The sequence below is a fragment of the Paralichthys olivaceus genome, chromosome 11 (genome assembly GCF_024713975.1).
Source record: "Paralichthys olivaceus isolate ysfri-2021 chromosome 11, ASM2471397v2, whole genome shotgun sequence".
Lineage (NCBI taxonomy): Eukaryota > Metazoa > Chordata > Actinopteri > Pleuronectiformes > Paralichthyidae > Paralichthys > Paralichthys olivaceus.
In genome coordinates this window covers 6,942,737-6,959,512 of record NC_091103.1, presented here as the reverse complement: position 1 = coordinate 6,959,512, position 16,776 = coordinate 6,942,737, and the positions used below count along the sequence as shown (strand labels likewise).

The 16,776-nt window shown below is 43.4% G+C and overlaps 1 protein-coding gene across 1 annotated transcript; it reads right to left on the bottom strand.

Moving 5' to 3' along the window:
• Positions 1-1,571: 1,571 nt before the first annotated feature.
• On the bottom strand, positions 1,572-14,005 carry gap43 (growth associated protein 43). The gene is made up of 3 exons (XM_020094834.2): positions 13,707-14,005; positions 6,143-6,791; positions 1,572-2,831 (listed from the first exon to the last, which is right to left on the bottom strand). The coding sequence occupies exons 1-3, from the start codon at positions 13,734-13,736 to the stop codon at positions 2,752-2,754; spliced, it is 759 nt and encodes a 252-aa protein (XP_019950393.1). The 5' UTR covers positions 13,737-14,005; the 3' UTR covers positions 1,572-2,751.
• Between the last annotated feature and the right edge of the window lie 2,771 nt (positions 14,006-16,776).

Sequence of the window (16,776 nt, the reverse complement as noted above, 5' to 3'; positions counted from 1 at the left end):
ATATACCAGTGGTTTAAAGGCGAAACAAACTGCTGCACTGTGTATTTCCACCTCCTCTCTCTGGAGCTCCACACAGAACACGCTGGTTTCACCTGACCTCCTTAATTATTAATGAGCCCCTCCTCTGATTGGCTGACTGGTACTGGCTGGGTTGGGCTGAGAGGAGAGTGCAGGAGTAGCTGACGTCATCCTACCTTTTGAAAGACATGTGAATGGACTAAATGGAAAAAGTCTCAAACTGACTGTTTTAATACTTTGAGAGAATCTACTGAGCCCCTTCAAGTAGTTACAGATAGTACAAGTCCAGAAAATGTGAAATATTCCACATGTCTCCATCGCATTATTGCATATTCCTAGTCTGACTTGATTAAGTTTAAGATAATCAGTAAATCTGTTTTAATGGAAGTGTCTTATTCAGACTATTGTCTATATCAGAATATTGGTATCTGTGTAAACCTGTCTACTCACAGCCATATTGTGTTTTCCACATAAAATGTCTAAAGCAGTAGTTGTTAAGGCTTTGCCAATAATTTGCTTGTATCCCAGTTTCCCAGTTGCTGTAAAGTAAGATTGACATATCGAGGAAGAAATGGTGAGTAGTGAGAAGTTGAAAAATACTTTCTTTTCTTGTTGGTACTTATGTAACATGAGTAATTCCATGAGTGTACTGTGTGCCAGCAGCACACAGACTTCAAACAACAGTTCGACTGACTCTGTCCAAAGAAACAAATCAACAAACCTCAAGAAGTAACACATAAAATATTTTCCCATCCTGCAGTAAACCTATTTAATGAACAACACATCTGGCCCTTTTTTTTTGGGGGGGGGGGTCTTCTACCTTTCCAAAACTGCACTTATTCACCATCATTGTGCAGATCAAATGAAAAATACCTGCTCTGTGAAAACCAACAATCCAAATGCAGAGAGACAACCACTCAACTTCTGTATGTAGCTCTCCTTTTTCATTTATTATGCAAAGACTTGTGGCCATTTTTTTGCATGTTCAACTGGTGTCAGTCCAACGGATGGGATCGTTATCCCCATTTTTAACGTGTGACTGTGAACATTCAGATCAGTTAAGACGCAGGTTTTCTGAAGTGCAATTTACAAGCTGTGACAGACCATACAACGGCCTTTACTTAGTGTTCATGAGAGGTGGCTTTTAAACTTTAGACAGAGCCAGACTAGATGCTTCACCCTGCTTAAAACCTTAATGCTAAGCTAAGCTAACTGTCTCCAGCTTATATTGAACAGACAGATATGACCTAAATAATGTGTCTCTCCTCCAGTCTAATCTGTGGCAAGAAAGCTGATATGCGTTTTTCCAACAAAGCTCAAAGGAAGATTTGAGAATAACAATTTACTGTATATCTATAAGATGTTTTCTTTTTGGCACTAGTTTTTATTTCAATTACCAATTTAAACGATAAAGATAGCAAGGAAATAGCAGAGAAAGGGGGGGGCAAGATAGAATTATGAATGTAGCAGTTATGTGATATGCAAGTGAACCATTGGGCCACTGGTCACAGAGAATGAGACATTATTGATACAGCTTTAAATAAACTCCACAGTTTATGATGGTAATTGGCACATTTGCTTTATTTTGAAAACAGACATTGAAACCATTTTTATTTTTTCATGTTTTTTTTCTCACAAGTTTGAACTCCTTGATAAGGTTGAAACTGGACATTGCACTCACTGGAACATAGGAAAAGTATTTTTTGTTTTGCTCGTTTGTTTGATTTTTCTTTTTAGCGTTTTTCTTTTTTTCCGTAACATCAGTGCAAGAGTATTTTTCCAATTCATATAAACTGTCATAACAACACCAAAGACATCAAAAAGAAGCCGCCACACCTCTTAAGTTTTTGTGACTGCGAAAAAGTTCCTCTCAGAGGGAGAGTTCCCATCATGCATCTGGTTCGATGGTTCATGCTACTGTTCTCACGTTTGGTTGGCAGAACGCAAATCGTCATGTAAGAGCCAGTTACATCAATACTATAGCAGATTTCTATAGCTTATAATATGATCATGTCATTCAAATGGCAACAGGTCCTTTACTATAAATGTGAGTAAACAGAGAGTTTGTAAAAGGGGTGTAAACCAAGCTTGAATGACTCAAGCAGAACAGAGTGACAGTCTTGTCCTATGTGTGGTTTTTGGATTCAGGGTAAAGCCGCCCAACTGGACACATCACACATTTAACTATACATTCTATTTTCCATCCAATGTGTCAGTACGTTAACTATTTCGCTGTGTTCTCAATACACTTGTGCCGTGTCGAAAACTAGAGTTGCATTTTAAAACCGGTTTGTTTTTGTGCGTGCAATTGCAGAACGGATTTTACTTGCAAAGTGTGACAAAGAAAGTGCGTTGCAATGCAAATAAACTATGGTGCATCTGCGACGCATTTTAAATGTGTGAACATCCAGTCGGGAGCGATCATTCCACCATTATTTCACTTACATTAAATAGTGAAGATCCGAATCAAATCCTCCATCCTCAAAGGAACAATCATTTTTCATCATCAACATCATCAACATCATCATCACCACTCCCTCATAGTATTAGCTTGAGCCAAAAAACTTCACGCTGGAAACTCCCCCCAACATGAGAAAATCATTGCCACACAAAAAATGACAAACAAATAGAAACGGACTGCCCTATCATCGGGAAGGCGAAGAGCAACCTTTTAGATTTTTGTTTTTGTGTTATTCTTCATACTCTTAATTTCTGCTTTCTTTAGGTTAGACTTTAGTCGTCCTTGGACTCGGTGGCCTCTGCCGCTGCATCCGCTGGGGTGGCCTCCTCTGCTTTAGACTCCTCTGCAGCATCTGTGTGGAGGGAGGGAGTCGAAGGGGAAAGAGAGAGAGAGAGAGAAAGAGAGAAAAAAAGCAAAGGGAGAGGAGGGAAATGACAAGTAAGGTTGAGAAGAAAGAAGGGGTGAGAGACGAAGAGAAGAAAATTAGATAGTGGAAGGGAGGTTTGATGTCGAGAGCAGCATTATCTACTTTTCTGTGCTGTTTTTTTTCAAGTAAAAAATATCAAAAATTATCTTCATTCAGAAAAAAAAACAATCAAGTAATAACAGTGTGCCCAATTCCATGATGTTCACACGAGGACAACTCGAGTAAAACTGAGAGCGCACGGCAACCTGATGTCTGAAGTCCCACACTGGCCGTGTAAATAATAAAGAGAGTGCTCCTAATGGACCCATGAAGCCTTTTAACTGACATCACGACACTAACAGCAGCATCTCTGCCTGTCACATCTCATCCTGCGTGATGCCCTGTGTGTACTGCACTGTAATAACAGGCTGTGGTGGCACCACAAGAAATCAGGATTGTTGCTCTGATGCTTTTTATTTTTCTTTCAATACATTCTTCTTTTTAATCCGTGCACTCGGTGATATTTATGCTGCCAAGACATTTATTTTATTATATCTATGTATTAATCAATAAATAATAAATGAGTTACATTGATTGTGGGATCTTTATTTTATTGTGTCTGACCAAGTCGGGTGATGTCATACCCTGGTGATCTCATACTCTTTTAATAGAATGAGCAGACATCAAAGAATGACATCATTGCATTGGGGATTGGGGTGATGGAGTGCATGTGTGTGTGGGCGTGTGTGGATGAATGTGTGTGTGAGTGAAAGCGAGACAGAGAAAGACACAAGTGGAACGTCAGTTTTAGTGCTTTTACCTGTGTGTGTGTGTGACTCAAGACAGCATGAGTCATAGCAGACCTTCCAGGTAAGTGGTAATTACCTTGTTAGCTAGTATGACTGACTCGCAAATGTTCTTCTCTGCAGCCACTGAACTGTGTGATGCAAATGCAATTTCACCCAGTTCAGTGCCGAGCTCATCGTTTCTTGGTTTTCTGACAGTAGTGTCACCCCAGTTATCTACACCCTGAAATATTACAGACTAAAATGGTGCTTTAGTTTCACTGGTGATGGGAAAACAATCCCCCTTTCGAAGACAATAAGAACCGAAATGTAAAAAAAATAAACACTAGGATTGGCACCAATCATGAACAGATCAGTATTTTGTATGAAACCTATAATGACATGTTCCAACCAGTATTTACACTCGAAGACTTTCTTTACATTTGTGTCTCATTGCCTCTGCACCAAGGGGGTTATGTTTTCCCCCCAGTCTCTTTGTTTGTTTGTCTGTAAGCAAGATTACAGAAAAACTAAATGAAGGCAACTCTGATAATTTAAAATTTTATTCTTATTTATATTATTTATTTTCATATGTTTTATATTTTTCTCTCTCCTTTCTGGATGTGCCTGTGTAAATTAACTCATACATATATCTAGGTTTATATAAGTGGTTTTTCCTTTTCTTGTTTGTTCTCTTTTTTGAATACTTTGACTTCCATTATGACTTCTAAATGATCCTTTATCTTACAGTACACCATACCTGCTTAGTATTTCTTATGGGAACAATTTAAAAAAAGAAAAGGATCCAGATCAGGAGGCAGATCCAGGAATTTTTTTCATTACTTTCTTTAACCTTGTGAAATTGGTGATTTTTTGAAAGCTTTCACAGGAAATAATTAATTGATCTTGATGGGGAATAATTAACCATATTTAAGGGAAGGAAGGGTTTATATAAAGCCGTTTTCAGACATGAACTCTGGAAACTGTCACTTTATTTTAGTGTGTGCAATCCGGTGCAGCTTGATTGAATTTAAAAGGGCTATTACGCCTGTGGAGGTATGTGCTTTACTGAGTGCAATTCTAGCTTGTTAATGCATTTTAATAATTATCTGTCATTAAACTGCTTGTTTGTCTTCGGTTGTAGGAATGTAAGGTGCGTCATCTTCTACCAACTTGGTCAGAAGTGAAGCCTGGAACACCGATAATGCTTGGCAGAGAATGTGGATCGTGCGCAGGTCACCTTCTAAATTATTCAGAGAGATCAGAGTACCTGACATCCTTGTGCGTGTAACACTGCCTGTGAGCTGACAAACTCTAACCCACTGACTTTGTTATAAATATTAATTTTCTCTCTGAGTCAGATCAGTTGGTAAAGCAGATTAAGAGCAGCAGTGAGTTTTTTAATTAGCAGCTCTTTGTGGAGAGTAGTGTTTGCTAGTGTGGATTGTGACCAGTCATTAATCATTCATTTAAATCAGAGCACCTGTTATCGCCACTATCCTCCATGCAGGCCAGCTATCCCATTGAGGCGGTAACTATGACAACAGGGAGAGAGTGCTGCCTAGGTGACCTAGTTTCCATGTAGTTCTCCAGTTGGTGTGTGTGTGGCAGTGTGTGTGTGTGTGTGTGTGTGTGTTTCTGAACTCCATTAACTACCTGTCTGACCCAGTCTGAGAGTCCTTGGACCAGAAATATGAGTTCATGTCAAGTGAATGTTGTGGAAGTGCATTTTATCAACCTATAATTTTAGGACCTTCCAGTTTCTTCTCACATGCACATTCTGCTATAATTGGACATCTCATGGTGGTTTGCTCTGAAATCTATTAGCTGGTGAGGGATGACACCAGTGTTTTCATTTGACTGTTTTCTTTTTAGTCAATGTCTGTAGCAGCAAGAATAACAGGTTCTGTTATCATGAAAGATGTTCATGACTCAAAGCGATGTATTCTCATTAAGCAAACAATAAAATCTCACTTCTTCATGATAACTTTGAGATATGACCATTTCCAAGTCCTCATTCCTCATTCTTTACCAGAGCTTACACTGCGTATCTCTACACCTCATCAATATGGAGTTCCCATCTTGCACAGACTAAGATGCAAGTCTGTCTAATCTAATATTGAGCTGCGTCTCTCTGTTAACCAGTGAGAGGTGGAGCTCTGCCAAAGATCTTTAAATCCCAAAGACCCAACAAGCAGTTATTTCCACTGGTGCCTGCCAAGCAGACTAAGGGAGGGCTCAAGTATTCTCAGTTTATCCGATTTTTACACTAAATTGCTTCTTGATTGGTGAGTGTCTGGAATAATTTTTTGTGTGAGGACTTAGTGCCCTAACAAACAAACTGTACACAGTGTTTGAAGTGTCTATACAAGTGGACTTATTTTATTTGATGTGCTTGTCTGCATGTCATGTTTTGAATCTTACTGTAAAGAATAGTATTCTATATGAATATTATAGGAATAATCAGCATACCTTCTTTTGTTTGGTTAGGCTCCTCCTTCTCAGCTGTCGGGCTGACAGCAGCAGGCACGTCGGCTTGTCTGGCCTCCTCCTTTTTCTCTTCACTCTTCTCCTCCTCTTTCTTCTCCTCAGCTGTGACTGTGGTGGGACTCTTGGCTGCAGCCACTGGGGCCTCCACCTCTTTGGGCTTCTCCTCAGCTTTCTCCTCAGCCTTTGGCTCCTCTTTTTGGGGCTCAGAGGGCGCTGTGGCGGCCGTAGGAGAAGCAGCAGCTGGGGCCGCTGCTACGGGGGACGTTGCTGCGCCTGCAGGAGAGTCAGCAGCAGCAGCTGCTGGAGAATTAGCTGGCTTGTCCGCCACTGGGCTCTTGGCTTGGCTTGTCTCCTCCTCCTTCTTGGCTTCCTCTCCTGCAGCCTCCTCCTCCTTTGCAGGTGCCTCCTCTCCGTCTGCTTTCTTGACCTCGTCTCCTCCCTCTGTCGCCTCCTCTGCACCAGCAGGACTATCTCCTTCCTTCTCTTCCTCTCCATCTTTCATCTTTTTCCGAGTTATGTGTCCTCGGAAGCTGGCCTGTATTTTGGTGGCAGCCTTGTGGGCCTTGTCCTCAGGTTTGTTGGTGGTGCCATCCTGTTCAATCTTCTGGTCGGCATCCTCGTTCTTCTCCACCTAGCAGACAAGAGAAAATACAGCAGGTTAACATGTACTCTCAGCTCTGTATACACTGAAAAAAGAAAATCGTATACCAACTTAAAACATTACCTCACTTGGCAACACACAGATGAATTAGGCTTCCTCAAATCAACGTTATGTAAATGTACGTAAATGTATTTGCGTGTCACCAATTGAAGTATTTTTTTTCAAAATGGGTAAACGTTTTTCTTTTTCCAGTGGTAGGTCCACTGGAAACCAGCAAAGGGTATCTACTGGTTGTTACACTAAGAACTAAGTGTCCTTGTGTGGTGGCCTGTTGCTTGGTAGATTGAAGATGACCATCCCAAATAATCATGCTGGCAAACTTTTATTTGGGTTTATAATCCCACCAATACAATATGTCATGAGTTGAAAGGTCAGAAGACAGAAAGAGACACAAGTATGGGCTATGAGAGGAAGCTGTTAGTTAACTAATGAACTAGTGTGTCACTGTCAGAGTTATAGACTGGGGAAAGCTTGGATTAGGGTTTCAGGACTTGAAACAGTGTAGGAGTGGATAAGGAACAGAGTTAGGAATAGGGTAGTACATGATGTAACATTGAAAGGGGTTCCATGATATTACCTTGAGTGAGTGGATCCATAGTTGTCCATCAAATAGTGGGTTGTGCTATGAGTCATAAAAATCTAATGAAAAGAAATCAAATCAAATAAAGGAATGAATGATGAGCACTGAAAGTGGCAAACAAAACGAATCAGTACATTCAAAATGAACAGGCAAACAAATAAAGTTAAAATATTCTCTAGCCAAGGTTCAACTGATCCAAAGAGTCAAATGTGCACCTTAAATGAATGTGAATAAGCAACATGAAGCAAAACACAAATAGTCAAAGAGCATGCAGGCAGTGTAGCATCAGTTAGCCAAATGATAAAGATGTGAAAAACAGCAGAATCTAAAAGGGTTTGAGGGTTTTTGTCCTTTCTGGTATCACAGCTTTGTCAGGAGCCAGTGTTTGCTTTGACAGTGGAATGAATGTACAGTATTTTACCATATCATGTGCTGCTATGGGGAGATTTAGTGGCACGGTGAATCATGAGAATAACAGATTTGTGTGTGGGTTGATTCTCTGAACATAATGAATTGGATACACTGGGATTTGGGGCTCAACAAATGACTCCTGGCATTTATTTTGTTTATTAAATCCAGGCAAGAGGTTGATATTTTCCTTCTGATAACACTGCTGAAATAGAATCAGAGATTAAACTTAAATGTAGAACCGAAAAATAATGAGACCATCTCTATTCTTGAGTTACAGTAACATACTACTGCTCCATCTCTGGCTGCTAGGGAACGAGCTGCCTGGAATCTCCTCTGCATTCACTGCCATACCCCTCCCAACCATCAAAGGTTACCTTGACAACCAGAGTGCTAACTCATCACGACGCTGTCTGCTGGTTGGTGCTATGAAAGACTATATGTCACCCTGATTGGCAGTGCATCTGACCCCTCAGGGGAATGGCCCAATAGAAACTCATAAATCAGGGGGAGCAATCAGCATGGGTAAGGAGGGGTTGTGTGGTGTAGCAGCAGGGTGCGGTACAGAGCTGGACAGAGGGGTTGTATGTGTATGTTTGTATGGCAGTATGTAAGTGGTCTGTGTCACCGTGTTGTAGCATTTTGCTTAAGGTCAGTGAATTTAAGTGGAAGTGTTGTGTGTAGCTGCATCCATCCGTCTGTTTCCTGATACCTACCTCAGTCATTATGTCAGAGATGAGGTTTGACTTGGACAGCTGCCTGTGTGAGGAATCACATCTGCGTGACATGATTTAAGAGCCAGAGGCCCTAAACCAACATGTTCCCTTCAGGGTCAGTGTGTCAGTGCAATATTGGAGCAGCGAGGCCAAGGTGCAGCTGTGTTGGTATATTCACCTCCTCCACCTTTATTCACATGCAATCTCCTGGGTTCAGGTTATAAATCCTGCCCTGGGCCGTCCTGCAGTTCCACCCACCATCTTTCTGGAGCAATTTTCCGAAATGCAATATTAAAAACCTCTATAAAATCAATTTTTTTAGGGATTTATCCTGCTCATTTAGTTTTGGGATTTATGATGCTTGAAAACCAAAGCAGAGCTACTTTCTTAATGATTAACTATTAAGCATTGAAATAAACTTCAGCGAGTGCAGAGCTGTTGGAGCAGACAGCCAGCATAGAGGCAGACACCGTGGTGACTTATTGGGCCGATATTGCGTCTGATCTCATAGGTGCTTGCAATTGCCAAAATTTTGACCCAAGCACTTAACTCTAAATAGAATTACTTACTGGTTGCAAACAGTGAGTCACACTGAGAGAAAGAGAGAGCGATGGATGAGGGTGTTTGGGAATGGGGGGGTATGACATCATTACTGGAACAGAGGGGGATGTCATTTACTTTAGAGATCTGGGTGTGTATGAGTCCAAATGTAATAAAATACCAGCAGAGTGCCAAGTGATCTCATATCAGTGCACAGAGACAAGGGGAAGAAAGATCACGGCCATCATGGTCTGACCACAACTGTAGCATCATCATTTGAATTATTGACATTTGTCTGTGAATCACCATCTAAAAGTGCTACGCTGTGATTATCTGACTGCTGTCATCTGCTACCATGGACTGTAAAAATCATTACAGGGCTACTATCAAATTTGTCACATGTCATTTATTGTAAAATATGATCTTTAGTGGAGGATGAGCTTAGAACCTCTCAACATCTACGCAAAAGAAACTGCAGCAAATGCTTTGAGATTGTCTTCTTAAATACTCTGACTGTTAATTGAACTCCGGTCACGCACTCTCCTGCAGGCTCTGTTCCACCCGGTGTCTGTGCGGCACACATTTTCATTCATAAATACAGCAGCACCTCCCAAAGGTGCAGCGCACCACAAGACACAACTCCCTCCACACCAAGACTCCACCATTTCCTTCATTAATTTGCAGAGAGACAACATATTTGCATTATCAGGTTAATCAAATGACTTATTACTATTAGCCTGCGGTGCTTCCCCTTTTTGAACACGGTCTTTGCTGGTTGCTCTAGATACGCCACATTAAACTGTTGAAAACTGTGTTTATTATACAGTTGAAACATTGTGTTTTGAATTGGGCTTTTCTTGCATGATCGCAAAACTATGGGATTCTCCTGGATTATAATGGCTCCAGTATAATTTAGATATATTTGCTGTGGGACACACTGACATTATTACACATCTAGGTGAAAAAACAATGACGGCCATCTTCGTGTTCAGAATCTGAACATACAATGGATCACAGGTTAAATCATCCAGATACAAGCGTACTGTCTGCTCTGTCTGTAAAGGTAACAAATGGCTGTGCTAAAATGTGTTGAGCACATTATCTGACTGCTGGATGTGTCTATTACAGCTTTGCCTGTTGGCCGCAGCCTGTGCTCCCTCTCTCCCCTGTCTGCCTCTGTCCTTGGGTGGGCACCGGCTGTCGTGAGAACCACACCCCAGAGTCAATGGTTTACCGACAGATCCATAACTGCGCTCATAGTCTCTCTCTCTCTCTCTCTCACACACACACACATACACACACAGACCATCCCCCAATGGTGACACACAGCAACAATCCGCCACCTTCACACTGCCTCATTGCCAGTGCCATTAGGGACTTGTTTCAGGCCGAGGGGAGGATGAGGAGGGGAAAGGAGGAGAGACGGAGGAAGATATGGTGCTGGTTGAGTTACCACAGAGCCACAGCTCACGCTAATGCACACATCAGGGATGCATAAAGTCAGTTTCTTTTTTAATTATTATCCTGATCCATTCAAGAGAGACACTCCCTTTTCACCTCGCTGCTCCACCCAGCCTCAGATCGAATTCCACTGGTTAGAGGGGGGAAAGGAATACTAAAGGTAATATTTGCATTGATAATGGTGGAGTCACAGAACGTTGCCTTGCAGAGGCCCCTCTCTATCACACACCTAACAGGTGCAGCAGGGAATTTACTTTATGTTATTGAAGATCCTTTATGAGTATGGTCTCATTTAAATAACATGAAAACCTCCCTTAACATTTGTCGTATTACCACTGTTTACAGGAAGCCAGAGGGATCTAGCCACTCACACCTCCTGCAAAGAGACACCTATAAATCCCAGCATGATTTCAATGGCTGTCTGCTTTTTCTGCAGGAACCGTTCAGACTTGCTGCTGTCTGCAACTGCTGAATATCTCCTTTTTCTCTGTCTTTGTCATCTTTCATTCTCTTTTCTCACTGAACCAACTGCTACCCACTCATTCTCCCTTCTCAGCACACACACATGCAGCCAGACACAGCAGAGCACCACACCCTTTTAGCCAGCTATCTCCTGCAGATGAGGAGAGGGGGGCTCAGGTGGTGACTGCCACAGCCCCCGCTCGCTCACCATCTCCCTCTCTCTTCCACCCCCCTCCTTTCTCAGTGAATTGATGAGCGATGGTAAAGGACGCGCTGTTTCGTTTTACGACGGCCCAGGAAAAGATGCATCGCAGCAACTAATAAGCAGCCATATGCCAGCGTCATTACATCCTCTGGAGCAGCCTTTAATTCAATTATGCCGGCTCTCTGCCTGAACAAAGGCTCCGCAATCACCACTGATCTCACAAGGGCCAGGCAGTGTGGATGCAGGGAGAGGGGCCAGTGCAGAGGAACTCGAGGAAAGAGACTGGGATTTGGACATGCATGGTACCTGGGAGGGGGGAGGGGGGCAGGATTAGAAAATATGGGGCTGTGGCTGAAGCCCGTGGAGGCATAGTGTAAGAGGAGATCATTTTCTTTAAATTACCAATCTGGGTTTGATATTTGGAGTTTGGTCGAGATGGATTGAGGCTTCAGGTAAACGTAGGTATGGTCCTGGTGCAAGGAGAACTGGGAAAGAAGGTGGGGCAAGACAAGAGGAGCAGACATGGGCGGGATGTGGTAGGAAGGCCTAATTTATTAGGAAAAGCAGCTCTAAGCAGGCCGAGGAGGAGGAAGACCTGATTTTGAGAATAACTTAAGATGGAACTAGACTTAAGAACATGATCCTTGCTCTTTCCCCAAAACCCTGAGGCAAGGATCAGCGGCATGTTTTGTGGTTGAAGCTAGAAGGTTGAGTTTTTGCTTTTAATTTCAATGAACCTAAAGCTAAAGAAATCGGAGCTGTGTTAAATTAAGTGCTAGTAGCCACTCCGATAGTGAGGATGTTGCAACAGCACTTAACACTCCACAATGGCAGCACCCTCAGCAACATTGCCGCGTTTGAAAGCAGAAAACCAAGCTCTTTGCTCACCCATCCGTGAAGACCAATGAGTGTGTCTCGATTCATTTATGCTCCTGCTCATGAAAAGCAGGAGGAGCAGGAGGATAAGTGCTTGCAGGTCTGGCAGGTTTTTTTTTCCTTTCCCCCTGTGGCGAGATGCGCACGCTCGAGGCAGCGACGGCGCTCTGAGGCAAAAGCCGGTGCCTCACCCACATGGCTGCAGTGTGCAGAACGCCGGCTTCTATTCCTTCGTGTTTCCCACCTCCCCTAATCTTCCTCACATTTGCACCTGCTCAACCGTCGACCATCATCCCATTTCTTGCCGGTCATAGCCACCATCTACTTTTAATTTTTTTTTTGCTTTTCTGCATGCTTGCCTCTCTCCACCTTCCTCCATACCTTGCAAACCCCCCCTTCCCCCAGATTTTTCCCCCCACCTCTGTTTCTGTGCCCACCAGGTTCCCTTCATTCTCCAACCCAGTCTCGGCAACCCCTCCATGTGCACCAGCCACACTGCACCCTTCCACTCTGCCTCGCTGCGCCCTGCTCTTCCTCTTTTAAAGCCGCGAATCCTTTATCTCTCTCTCTCTCTATCTCTCTCTCTCTCTCTCTCCGCTCCCTGCCACAGCTGATATGACTCATGCAGGCTGACATTTAATAACCAATCAAGTGCCATCAGAATCCAGTTTGTGTTATGAGTCCGATAAAATCTAAAATGATTTGGTGATAGCATGAGGAGCTCAGCCCTGTTCACACACAGAACCACCATGATAGCTGCTGGAAGCACAGGGAAGTACCACCTTCTCCTCCACTGTCCAGACCCACCCGCTTCCATGCAACACCTTTTTTTTTATCATGCCCTGCCACTGAGAATAACCATTTATTCCAAACTACCCAACACCACCATTTCACACCCTTTAAATGAGTGCACACTTCACGGTACCCTCCATTGACAGGATCCACTTATAAAGCTGGAGGGCTATGATAATCCATTTAGACTCATTTATTCCCATTGTGTTCCCCTGAGGCCATTGACATGATGGTGCTGCTCACTCAATCCGTACCCCACCCTTTTTTCCCTCCTCACTGTGGAAATTTACTTTCCTGTGCCAGACGCTTCATGATAACACAAGTAGCACAGATTCTAACATTCAAGGCGTCAGTCAGCAGCACTGCCGGTCGCCCTGATTAATCTGAAGAATCATTAACAGTGGTGCATTGTCTTGAGTTCAGAGAAGCTCCTGAATAAATGAGGGGAGTGTCCCCGGCTTTAAGAGCAGAGACAATACAGAATGTATCAATAATCTTTTACTTTTTCTCAAGTGCTTGATCAATACGAGGGAATGCCCGAGATCAAGTTACCGCCTGGCTCCTCTCTTGTGAGTACAGTGTGAGGTCTGAGAGGCATTGTGGCAACATCCATTCATGCAGGATAATCACATTAACTAGGCGTGTCTGGGCTCTGTGGATACACTCCTGTCAGAGCCAGGGCCCTGAGTCCAACACAAATTACACCAACATTTCTTTCCTCTGATCCCACCTCGAGCATCTTCATCTCCTCACACACCCACAGTCACAAAGTTCAGAGTTGAGATGCAGCATTCTGTCATGAGAGGAGAAATATCTGATAAAGCAAAAACAAAAGAGCAGTTTACCGGTTTGGTTCTTCTTATGCAGCACAGCATAGTTGTAGATGTAGTATCCTCCCTTTTTTCTTCTCTGCTTCTTTCTTCCCTTTTCTCCCTTTCACTTCTTCTCTCTCTCACCCTCTCTCTCTCTCTCGCTTGCTTTCGTGCACACACACACTCTCTCTCTCTCTCGCTCTCTCTCTCCCTCTGTGTCTGGCTGTATCAACAGCTAAGCTGCTCTGTGCATTTACTCATCCCAGTTTGCACACACACGCTCTTCACTTGGTCTGCCTGGACGCACCTCTCTCTCTCTCTCTCTGACAATGACTAAAAGCCCGCCCTTTAAACCCCTCCCTTACCCTCACTCCCACCATCCCTCTCTCCTCCCCTCTTCGCTTCACACTACCCCCCCCCCCCCCCCCCCCCCCCCCCCCCCCACATTCTCCTCCTCCTCCTCTTCTCACTCATAGTTATGAACCCCCCACCACCTCTTTTAGATCAGCACTCCTCTCCTCTACATCTTCTCACCCTCCTCCTCCTCTTCTCTTTCAGCCTGGCTCCATCAGAAGCTGCGGCCCCACCCTAAAAAGACTCTCCCTTAATAACTGACTGGATACCTCCAATATTTGCCCTGATAGATCTTTTTTTTATTGAGCTTCATTTTTGTTCATCCACACAGCATGAGCGCCACTCTTTTTTGCATCCCTTCTTTCACATTCATAAGGAATTTATAATAAGAACAGGCTCCCTAATGGAAGTCAAATCCTCTGATTGCTCCCTCTTAGACTGTGTGTTACACACTCGTCTGGATCTCACATCAGTGTGTTTTGAGCTGGTGAGCTCTGTGTCCACATTACCAAGGCGATGCCGAAAGCATGTTTTCTGGCATGGCCAGGAGTGGCTCTTGCCAGGAGAGACGTGTGAAAGAGAGCAGTGATGAGGCGCATGCACCGTGTACGTGCACACACGCACAGATCTGTGCTCTTAGGACACGTCACCCGCACCACCAACCCACCCACCCATACCCAGCGCTCTCTGTTCTCATGGAAACACCAACAGATAGACTAGAAGAGCAGAGGGGGAGGATAGTGTGTGTGTATGGGAGAGAGAGATGGAGGGAGGGAGGGAGGAGAGGAAGGGATGAAGTTGGGAGGAGGAAGCAAGAGGACTGGGTGTGGCAGACAGGCAGCCGATGCAAACTGCTTCTCTCTCTTCCTCCTCCCCCCTTTTTTTCTCTCCCCCTGTGCCCACATTTGCTGCACAGTCTAGTTTAATGGGCAGGCACCACGCATGCATTATTCCCACAACTGCATTTATAACCATTACCCTATCGTGTAGTAGGAAGGCGCATGCTCAAGCAAACACCCACACTCTGTATTTGTCTTTCATATAACAAACACAGATACGGACACTAATACAAACTCACACACTGTGGTGTCAGAAGAGCCAGCACCCCCGCTCTGACACCGGCGAGCACCAAGCAGATGCTACAGACACAATAAGGATGGAGAGAGGGATGATGGGTAACAGGAGGGGAGGATGTAGACTAGGATGGAAGGAGGAGGAGGAGGAAGAGTCCTGTTGTGCTCTGCTATTCTTCTCTTTTACAGGATTGTTCCACATCCAGTTCACTGAGGAGAAATCATTAACCTCCTCCGCTGAGCCACAGCTTTCCCGGTGGTCGCAGCCACCACACAGGAGAATCTGGCACCATTATTTGGCTGTACTACATCATCACTATGTGTCATCATGGTCCACAGAGTGGCTGTATGACACATACGCTGTAATAATCTTCTGCTGAGTGCGCATCATCTTCCTCAGCGTTCCCCTGCTTTAATTCTATACAGCCAAGCACATTGATACTCGTCATTCGCCAGTTCACTGTTCCCCACTGGAACGACTATAGCAGAACTGACTGTCCACATCCTCTGAAGTTGTCTGAGACACCACTTCTCAAACATGTCCACCAAAAGAACTGAAAGAGAAGAACTGAATGAGTAGAGAAACAAAGCAATGAGTATGACGAGTATGAAACTGTAGTGAATCATATGTCATGGCCTTCAGTAGCCACCAGCAGAGAGGAAATCAATAGTCAATTAGCTGGTTAATTTGTAGAAAATTAAAATGCTTCAAGTGGGTTATTTAATTATGTAATTTCTGGGGCAGGTCAAACAATCATTTGCTCGAGCTTCCTAGATGTGAATATTTAATCTTCTATTATATCAAATTGAATATATTATCTGGATATCAGGCAGTTTTAGCATATCAGCTTGGGCATTTTATAGCATTTTTCATTTGGTTATTTACCAAATGATAAGACAAATAAATTAAAAAAACTAAGCAAAAGAAAAAATAAATGTTTTGTCTGCTGCAGCACAAGATGTCTGTCCTAGCATGCACCAGTGAGAGGCTTTGGAGTGGCTTGTTAAACAGCACTATCCACCACCACTGGTAAAACACCTCAGTCTCTGAGTAAGAGTTTCAGACACTTGTGGAATGGATGACGGGGAGTTGGTCACAGCAACTGACTCATACACTGAGTGTTTTGTCACCCATCTGTATATAACTATATGTTTTCTCCTTCTCTATCTAGTCACTTAATAATTTTAAGAAATGCTCAACAGTTACTCAAACTCTCTTCAAATCAAATCCCCACAATGGGAACATTGCAAGAGAGAAATGTGAATGTGAATACCTTATTTACCATTCATCTTATCGACTCAACACTTGGCATGTGTATCGTTAATGGCCCATGGAAGTGCAGTGCTGAGTTTGGTTTGATTTTTGACACGGGATACCTTCAATATTTGTGAACTTTGAACAAACAGAGGACCAGCGCGGCGTAGCTGTGTGTTAACAATCAGTCCGCAGACCGAGTTCAACATGTTTTCTTCTGCATCCTCTTATAAACTACAGCGGCCACATGATCTTGATAATCTGATTAATTTTCACCATATTGCGTTGAGGGACAGACACACATCACAGGCGCTGATCTTCATCATGACATTCTTATAGAATCACTTCCTGTTTGGCTATCTGTCTTCAAAGTAAAAGTACAATATTTGTTTTGTTGCTGCAGTGCATTAAACTGAGAGGA